General features: G+C 51.0%; 1 protein-coding gene across 3 annotated transcripts in view; it reads right to left on the bottom strand.

Annotated features, from left to right (window-relative positions):
• Positions 1-10,074, bottom strand: part of LIMK1 (LIM domain kinase 1) — a 31,819-nt gene that overhangs the window by 2,979 nt on the left and 18,766 nt on the right. For all 3 annotated transcript variants that reach the window (XM_003794200.2, XM_012807853.2, XM_023515742.1), the window contains 6 exons: positions 9,434-9,617; positions 8,612-8,698; positions 8,139-8,270; positions 5,858-5,917; positions 5,533-5,598; positions 1,784-1,940 (listed from right to left, as the gene is read on the bottom strand). In XM_003794200.2, coding sequence (XP_003794248.1) covers positions 1,784-1,940; positions 5,533-5,598; positions 5,858-5,917; positions 8,139-8,270; positions 8,612-8,698; positions 9,434-9,617 — 686 coding nt within the window. The remainder of the gene's footprint in view (positions 1-1,783; positions 1,941-5,532; positions 5,599-5,857; positions 5,918-8,138; positions 8,271-8,611; positions 8,699-9,433; positions 9,618-10,074) is intronic.

The raw sequence follows: 10,074 nt of genomic DNA, 5'->3' as shown, positions 1-10,074 counted from the left end.
GAGGCGGCCCAGGCCACGTGAATACAGGAGCAGACTGGAGTGATGCAGCCACAAACCTGGGAAAGCAAGACAACCACAAGCTGAAAAAGGCAAGGAATGCTTTCTCCCCTGGGTCACCCTGGAAGGAGTATGATCCTGTGGGATTACAGACTTCCAGCTTCCAAATCTGAGAAAGAATCTATTTCTGCTGTTTTAAGTCACTGAGGTTATAATAATTTGTTACAGCAACCTCAGGAAACTCTCACAGACTCGCTGAGCCTCAGTTTCTTCATATGTAAAATGAGAATACTATCTACCTAATATTAATGATGATCAGCACAGTCACTTTAACTTATTGGATGCCAACTAGGTAGCGATGAACTTAACAAACCTTATGCAATCTTCACACCACCCCTTAAAGACAGGGACCACAGGCGGTGCCTGTGGCTCAGTGAGTAGGGCGCCAGCCTCATATATTAGGTGACCAGACATCCCGCTTTTGAACAATTTGTCCTGCGTCCCGCGGCGTTTTAAAAGAGTCCCGATTTTTGGAAAGCATGCATGAATGGGCAGGAGAACAGGAAGGGAATATACGGTTTTCGGCTGCCATGTGGCTATTTTGCCAGAATATGAGTTTTATATTATTTTTGTTAATTTTATAATGTTAAACTGTAATAATAACAAATAATTGTTGAGAAGTGATTATCGGGAACTACTTATCAAAGTTTGCATTGTTGTCAGGCCCTGCCCTGCCCCGTCCCCTGCCTGCCCCCCACCCTGCCCCGCTCCCAGGTCATGTTGTCCCACTTTACAAATGTTAAAATCTGGTCACCCTACTCATATACCGAGGGTGACAGGTTCTAACCCGACCCCAAAAATAGCCGGGCGTTGTGGGGGGGGGCACCTGTAGTCCCAGCTACTTGGGAGGCTGAAATCCCAGCTACTCGGGAGGCTGAGGCAAGAGAATCACCTAAGCCCAAGAGCTGGAGGTTGCTGTGAGCTGTGATGCCACAGCACTCTACTGAGGGCGACAAGGTGAGAAAAAAAAAAAGTTAAGGACCATGAAGATTCTCTTATAGGCAAATCAGGGGCTGGCTGGCTCTGGGCAGGGGTCTGGGATATGTTAACTATATTAACTTGGTCAGTGCTGGTGCTGAGCTGACCCATGGTTGGCTCACCCTGAACCTGTGTTTGCGTATCACCTGCTTGTGGTGGGACTTTATAACGTATACTCTGGGTATACACAGGACCACTGACCACAAAGAAGTGAAGTAGGGGAGCGAGGCCCCGTGGGAGGCAGAACCATGGTCTTCTAAAGATGCCCATGTCCTACCCCAGGCATGTGTGCATGTGCTACTTTACATGGGACTCTGCATGTGGGATTAAATTAAGGGTCTTGAGTTGGAGATAGTAGCTTGGGTCATCCAGGTGGGCCCAGTGCTCTCCAACAAGGGAGGAATGAGGCAGCCCCCAGGAGCTGGAAAGGACAGGAAGACAGATTCTCCCTGGGGCCACCAGAAGGAGTGCAGCCAGCCAACACCTTGACTTTAGTCTGGTAAGACTGATGTTGGGCTTTGCACCTCCAGAACTGTATGATAATTTAAGCCACCAAGTGTGTAGGAATGTGTTACAGCAGAAATAGGAAACTAACCAGGACCCAAAGAGGAAGTAGAGGGTCTGAGGAATTCAGGGGAGACCTGAGAGGCCTGTGGCCACAGCTCTGCTGGGGCCCTGGGTCCCCCAAAGACGGTACCAGGTCTAGCCCAGGGGTCTGGGGGCCCTGGCAGTTGAGGTACCTACTCACCGTTGATCATCTCAGGTGCCATCCAGTAGGGGTTGCCTACCACGGTGTAGCGCTTTTTACGGTCTGGCTTCTTGAGGCTTCGCAGATCCTCGGGCTGAGTCTTCTCATCCACCATGAGCCGTGCCAGCCCGAAGTCAGCCACCACCACATTCTTGTTCTGGGAAATGCAACATGGTCACCCTGAGACCTGATCCTGGCACTGCCTGCCCAGCATGCTCCTGGCTGGGACCCCACACCAACCCCAGACAGACCAGAACACACCCCCGACACCCAGGGGCTGGTGCAGGGTCTGTCCTTGGCAAACACAGCTTCTAGAAACAACTGAAAATGCCACCACAATACTGTACCCTTTTCCCGTCCCTACCACTCCCCTAAACCATCCTGTTGCACCCCACTCCTCTAAGTACTTCCTCTGCCCCATGAGGAGCACCAGTGTTGCCTTGTTTAGAAAAGGAAACAGGAATTCTGACTAGAGATCCAGGCCCTACATATGCCATGTCACAAATTTCATCTTTAATTCTCCTAATAATCCAGTGAAGTCTGTTATTTTTATCTTTATTTTACAAATGAGGGGCTCATACAGGTTAAGCAAGTTGCCCAAGGTCCCAGCTAGTCAGTGATGAAGCTGGGATTTAAACCAACAACTATGGGCTCAGCGCCCAAAGCACAGTGGTTATGGTACCAGTCACATACACCGAGGGTGGTGGGTTCGAACCTGGCCCAGGCCAGCTACACAATGACAACTGCAACAAAAATTAGCTGGGCACTGTGGTGGGCGCCTATAGTCCCAGCTACTTGGAGGCTGAGGCAAGAGAATCTCTTAAAGCCCAAGAGTTTGAGGTTGCTGCGAACTGTGATGCCATAGCACTCTACCAAGGGTGACATAGTGAGACTCTGTCTCAAAAAATAAAATAAACCACAATTTTGGGTGCTGCCTGTAGTTCAGTGGGTAGGGCGCTGGCCACATACATTGAGGCACGTGGGTTTAAACCTGGTCCGAGCCTGCTAAAACAACAAGGATAACTGCAACAACAAAAAATAGCTGAGCATTGTGGCGGGTGCCTGTAGCCCCAGCTACTTGGGAGACTGAGGCAAGAGAATAGCTTAAGCCCAAGAGTTTGAGGTTGCTGTGAGCTATGACTCCATGGCACTCTGCCTCAAAAACAACAACAACAAAAACCCTACAACTTTGAAGCCCCCGGCTCTACTGTTTCTACTGTTTTAGGTTTATAGGAGCCCTCCAGGGTGACTCTGGGACCCTGGAGAGTGAAATGCTGACTGCTGTGTCTACCCCAGCAAAACAGGAAAACCTGGTTTGTGGGACCTTCTTAGAGCTGAAGGACCGGGAAAAAGCCCTGGGCATCAGTGCCAAGGCAGGAAGCTGGATAAATCCTCAGTGGTTCCTGGGCAGGCCTGCTTGTGCTTAGTGCTATGGTTTGAATGCTTGTCCTCTCTGAAAGTCATTTTGAGACTTAATCTCCAAAGTATAGTCATGTGTTGTTTAAAGACGGGGACATGTTCAGAGATACATTGTTAGGGGACTTCCTTGTCCTATGAATAACAGAGAGTATGCTTGTCCAAACCTAGATGGTTTAGCCCACCACATATGTAGGCTGGATGGTTTGGCCTACTGCTCTGACCACCGTCATACATGCATATATGCAGCCTGTCATGGATTGAAGTGTCATTATACGGTGTGTGACTGTAATAGTTCTAAGTGCTAAGAAGTGTGGCCTTTAAGAGCGACTGGGTCGGGGCGGTGCCTGTGGCTCAAAAGAGTAGGGGGCTGGCCCAATATGCCAGAGGTGGCGGGTTCAAACCTAGCCCTGGCCAAAAACTGCAAAAAAAAAAAAAAAAAAGAGTGACTGGGTCACAAGCATAAGAGCTCTGCAGGGACTAATGCACTACTGGGTTATCAAGGGATTGTGTCAGTTATCATGAGAGTGGGTCTGGGATCCCTGCAGGGTCTCTACCAGCAAGAAGGCCCTCACCAGAGGAAGCCTTTTGGCCTTGGACTTCCCAGCCTCCAGAGCTATAAGAAAGCAATTTCTTTTCTTTATAAATTATCCAGTCTCGGCTTGGTGCTTGTGGCTCAAGCAGCTAAGGTGCCAGCCACATACACCTAAGGTGGTGGGTTCGAATCCAACCTGGGCCTGCCAAAAACAACGACGGCTGCAACCAAAAAAATAGCCAGGTGCTGTGGTGGGTGCCTGTGGTTCTAGCTACTTGGGAGGCAGAGGCAGGAGACTCGCTTGAGCCCAGGAGTTGGAGGTTGCTGTGAGCTGTGATGCCACAGCACTCTATCCAGGGGGAGAGCTTGAGGCTCTGTCTCAAAAAAAAAAAAAAAAAATTATCCAGTCTCAGGTTTGTTTTTTTTTTTTGGCAGTTTTTGGCTGGAGCTGGGTTTGAACTCACCACCTCCGGCATATGGGGCTAGTGCCCCACACCTTTGCGCCACAGGTGCCGCCCCAGTCTCAGGTTTTCTGTGACAGCAACACAAAATGGACTAAGACATTTAATGCCAGGGGCCCTGGTAGCCTGGACCCTACATTGAGGAACAAGTAATGGACACAGCAAGGAGGCAGGGCTCCAGCCAGCCAGGGGTCAGAACCACGTTCTTCCTGAAGGGAAGAACCCTGTGCTCCCTCTTGGAGTGACATAAATGAGGCACCTGGAAAAAGCTGTGCAGGACAGCAGATTGGAGGGGGGGAGCTGACCATGTGTCCACCTAGATCAGCCTGTAGGTAAAACACGGTCCCTCTAGGGGTCTATCACCTGAGGTGTAATACTAGGTGGCAGGCTGGTCAGAGGATCTTGACCAGGATCCTTGGACCCTCCTCCCTGCCTAGTTCTCAGAAACCAGGGCCAATTAGGATTGTTTGAGTGCTGATTCCTGCCTGTGCCTTTTAGAAGACCTGGGGGCTAGCAATCTGCACTTTTAATGAGCGCTCCAGGGTCTTCTGACATGGGGTCTGTAGACCCTGCCATGGGAAACACAGCAGAGGGAACAAGTGAGGGTGACCACTAGGATTCTCAGAGGCCCCACTTTACAAGAGGGGTTCTAAAGTCTTGGTTGTACATAGATTTCAGGGACAGGAAGGTTCACAACTCTCAGATTCTATTTTTATTTTTTTAGAGACAGATTCTCATTTTATCACTCTTGGTAAAGTACCATGGTGTCACAGCTCACAGCAACCTCCAACTCCTGGGCTTAGGCGATTCTCTTGCCTCAGCCTCCCGAGTAGCTGGGACTATAGGCACCTGCCACAAAGCCTGGCAGGCAGTTGCAGTTTGCCCAGGGCTGGGTTCGAACCTGCTACCCTTGTATATGGGGCCTGCGCCCTACCCACTGAACCACAGGTGCCACCCAACTCTCAGATTCTTAAGGGATGATTCCAGGTGTGGGATTGAGGCCTCAAAGGCCTGCCTTCTCCCCTGCCCTGCCCCTCACACTGGCTCCACATGTAGCAGTGACTTCCCACCAGGCAGTGTGAGCAGACCCCCTGGGAAGCTTGTGAGATTCAGCTTTGCCCCTCTCTTTACTTGCTGTCCACTGCTTCCCACAGTGCCTGGAGGTTCCCAGTGCTTCCTGGACACTCATGGAGGCCATCAATCCCCACTCCATAACAAGTGACTCATCTCTTCCTGAACATCACACTTCAGGGACTTTGCACATGCTATTCCCTCCATTGAAAACTCTTCCTGCCAGCTCCCAGCTTGCCCAGCCCTGTATGACCCAGGCCACTTACCTCTCGGACTAAGCAGTTGTGGGAGTTGAGGTCTCGGTGGATGATGTTCATGGAGTGGAGGTAGGCCTGGAGGGAGGGGTGGAGGTCAGGAGGCAGCAGTTCATAGGAACCCTAGCTCTGTCCCACCCCTTCCAGGGGTTCCCTTCCCCCAGCCCAGCCTTGGCAGTTGGGAGTATTCTTCCTACTTTCCATTTAAACCCCTATGCCTGCTTTCAAAGGTTCCCTGTGGGTTCTGCTTGGCAATTCCTTGAGGGATTTTAGGTTAGCAGCAGAGCATACTTTTATTTACTTTTATTTGTGAGGCTGGATCACCTGGCTCACTCACCATCCCTGAAGCGATATCCTTGGCAAAGCTCACCCTCTGACTCCACGGGTACTGGCTGTCCTGGGGGTGGAGAGAGAATGGCCAGTATAGAGTCAGTGGGAGCTCCAGAGGCCGGGACACTTGCATGAGAGAGGCAGGAAGGGGCAAGTGTGCTAGAGGGCCTGATGCCCCCTGCTTTGGGATCCACAACCATCTGTTTCTAAGGGGTGGGGGTAAACCACTCAAAATGTCATTTTCTAACAGAAGTGATTTCAAACACTAAGGGGGGAGTATTCTTCTGTATCTCCAAATCTGCCTCCTGTGAGAAAAAATGCTATACCCATATTTACATATTTATCTTCTATAGAAATGCCATCTTTTCAGGTTTTTAGAGAAATCTGAACTGACTTTCATAGATAGGCAAGAAATAGCAGGGTCCAATGAGGTCACCTGGAGAGCCCCAGTGCTGTGTCACACCAGGATAATAGGGTTTTCAGCTCAAATCATTTGGGGAGCTGCCTTGGTCTCTAACCTCCTTCTTTGGAGACCACAAGTGAGAGGGTCAGAGCATCAGAGCCTATTAAAGACTCAGTTATGCAGTTAGGAAGCCTAATGTGGTAGAGCCCAGCCTTTTTTTTTTTTTGAGATAGAGTCTTAAGCTGTCCCCTTGGGTAGAGTGCTGTAATGCCATAGCTCATAGCAACCTCCAACTCTTGGGCTCAAGCATTCCTCTTGCCTTAGTTTTTCTATTTTTAGTAGAGACAGGGTCTAGAATTTTGCTCAGGCTGGTCTTGAACTCGTTAGCAATCCATCCGCCTTGGCCTACCAGAGTGCTAGGATTACAGGCGTGAGCCACTGCTCCTCACCCCAGCCTTTCTTCTTCTTATTTTTTGTTTGTTTGTTTTGAGACAGAGTCTCACTCTGTGCCCTGGGCTAGAGTACAGTGGCATCATAGCTCACTGCAACCTCCAACTCCCAGGCTTAAGGAGTCCCCCTGCCTTAGCCTCTAAAGTAGCTGGGACTACCAGTACATACTACCATACCTGGCTAATTTTTTTTTTTTTTTGAGACAGTGTCTCAAGCTGTCACCCACCCTGGGTAGAATGCTGTGGCATCATAGCTCATAGCAACCTCCAATTCTTGGGCTCAAGTGATCCTTTGGCCTCAGATTTTCTATTTTTAGTAGAGACAGGGTCTCGTTGTAGCTCATGCTGGAAGCTCGAATCTGTGAGTGCAAGCAATTCACCTGCCTTGGCCAACCAGAGTGCAAGGACTGGCTAATTTTTTACAATTGTTCTTTTTTAGAAATGGGGTCTTGGGCAGTACCTGTGGCTCAGTGGGTAGGGCACCGGCCCCATATACTGAGGGTGGTGGGTTCAAACCCTGCTTTGGCCAAACTGCAACAAAAAAATAGCCAGGCGTTGTGGCGGGCACCTGTCGTGTCCCAGCTACTTGGGAGGCTGAGGCAAGAGAATCGCCTAAGCCCAGGAATTGGAGGTTGCTATGAGCTGTGACACCATGACACTCTACCGAAGGTGGTAAAGTGAGACTCTGTCTCTAAAGAGAAAAAGAAATGGGGTCTTGCTATGTTGCCCAGGTTGGTCTTCCATACTTGGGCAAAAGTGAAGCCCTGTGTTTCTAAATTGTACTTGACCACAGAACTCTTTCCTGTGAAGTTAACACTCATCAGCAGCCCATAGGGCCCACACTTCAGGAAATACCAGATAATCTAACCTGAGGAAGTGAGGACACAGAGGTTTAGGGATGGGAACACAATTGTGTGGTCTCAGGGAGATACTGAAACAGGGCTGGGAGCCAGCGCTGGATCCCAGATACTGTCCAGGATGAATGCTGCAAGGCATCCCTCATAGTACTTTAGTCCTAGAGATGGATTTTTAATTTAATCCAATTTGTTAAAGAAAGTGCTGAATATTATGGCACATATTTAATAGTAAAAAGGATTTAGTTTTACCAGAAGCAAAAGAGGCCACTATGGATTAATAATTGGAAGGCACCTCTGACCTCCTGCAGGTGTGGCAGGCTATAGCTGGTCTGAGGCTAACCAGGACCCCACAATAGTCTGTGGGTTCCCTCAGCGAAGCTGCACCCTTCCCAACCTCTTCCTGGCTTTAGATGGAGTTAGCTTCCTATTTGGCTGGGAGTCAGGGCCTTTGAGACCCTATGATCAATCCCCACTGGAGAGCTGAGGATACTGAAGTCCAGAGAGGGTACTGCCTTGGCTAGGGCCAAACAGTGGTAGTGGCTGGAATGGTGTGGTGGGCGGGGCCTGCCAGGGACTCACCATACTCTTGATGATGCCCCGCAGGGTGCCCCCCTTGATGTACTCAGTGATGAAGTTGAGCCTCTTGTCCTTGTAGAGCACTCCAATGAACTTGAGCACATTAGGGTGCTCTAGGCACCGCATGACCTTCACCTGGTGGGACATAAACAGGCTGGGGCCAGGCTTGGCCTGATCTAAGCTGGGATTCAATCTCTTCTGCCCCCACCCTCTGACCAGAGGTCATGGATAGCCCCACAAAGAAGAAGCCCCCACCTTCCCTGGCCACTGTGCTCCTTGTGCATCTTGCCTGGGTCACTCACAACCTCACAGTGGCCATTCCTTTCTTGCCCTCATGGCAGATACTTTCTCTTTTTTTCAATGTGTGGCTCAAGTATCACATCCTCCTGGACACTATGCCACCCTGTCTCAACCAGGGAAGGGTGTGGGGACCTGGAAGTCTGGCCTGGAGGGATGTGTGAGTTCTGCTCACTGACCTCCTTGAGGAATGTCCTTTGGGTCTCCTCGTCGAACCTGATCAGCTCCTTCATCACCATCACCTCACCTGTCTCTCGGTGTGTCACCTGTGCAGGGGACACAAGAGTGTGATGACTTGGAATAAACAGGCTGTGCTATAGGCCTGCCTTTATGAAGCCCCCACCTAGGACCACCAGGGAGAGGCAGATGTACGGATGACTTCAGACTCTGTCTTTGCCTGGGATGCTTCCAGACACCCCAGGGTGGGACACGTCATCCTTGTATAGCTGAGAAAATTGAAGCACTGAGAGGTTTCCTAACAGGGCCAAAATCATCAAGTTAGCAAGAAAGAGCGGTTGCTGGGACTTAGATACAGGATCCCCTGACCCAGGGCTAGCTATCTGCTCTGCTGGCCTGTCTCCTAGAGGTCAAAAGTGGCTGGCCAGGGGACTGGGGATGGATATCTGGACCACTTGATCTGTCTAGCCCAGTCACAGCCAAGTGACATCAGAGACAGGGAAAGGCTCATGTCTCTGCTTGGGAAGAAGGTGAAGGGGGTAGGCAATCCAGAGGCCATCAAGGGGGTAGCAACAGGCCAAGTGTGGGGCCCTGAGGAGGGGACTTCCAGGGGACTGCCCTGCCTGCCCATCCCCCATAGTTTTAGTCTGTTGTGGTAGATCGCAACCCTCTAACCAGATCAAGAAGGCCAACGGGGAGCAGAGAACACTGGCTGGGAAGTCTAGAAGTCATGTATCTCTTCTATTGTACAGCCACTGATAAGGGAGAGCTGAAGGGCCTCTCCCAGACCAACCACTCCCACCACCACTGGCCATGAGGTGTACCTTGATGGCCTGGCCAAAGCAGCCCTTGCCCAACACCTCCCCATGGATGAGGTCCGATGGCCGGAAGATGCGGTGTGGCCGGCAGATGACGCGGAGGGACTCAGAGCGTCCATGGTCCTTGCGCTGGGAGGCAGGAGAGCCTAGCGAGCCAGCTCCCGGGGACCTGTCGATGCTGTGGCTCCTCCTGGGGAGGCATACGGGCCCAGTGCCACTGGGGGAGGCAGCACCCAGCTGAGGCCCTGCCCCTCCCTCCTTCTGCCTTCTGTGCCCCATCCATGGTCATAAGTCTGCTCAGTCCCCCTGGGTGGGCCCCAGCCTGCATCCCACCCTTGCTCTGGTGCCAAGGCAGAGCTCCCCTCACCAGGCATCCTGCTCTGTCTTCCTGTTTGAAACCCACTGTCGTGCTACTGCCCTCAGTAGGAATGTTATGTTTATCCTTAGCCTCCTCTGCTGGGTGGCCCTGGGTCAGACACTTTGTCTCCTAGCACATGATCTTGGGCTTGGGGACGGAGGCAAATGCCCTAAGACAACTATAATCCTGTCACATGGGTAGCCTCACAGGGTGGCCTGAGCTCTAGATAAACACAGGCGAGGAGGAAATACACACCCTTAATACCACCATTGTGGTATCACCCCAGATA

Source organism: Otolemur garnettii, unplaced genomic scaffold, assembly GCF_000181295.1.
Source record: "Otolemur garnettii isolate 467f Iridium unplaced genomic scaffold, OtoGar3 scaffold00077, whole genome shotgun sequence".
Classification (NCBI taxonomy): domain Eukaryota; kingdom Metazoa; phylum Chordata; class Mammalia; order Primates; family Galagidae; genus Otolemur; species Otolemur garnettii.
The sequence above is the reverse complement of the archived record's forward strand: the minus strand, read 5'-3'. Positions and strand labels throughout refer to the sequence as shown.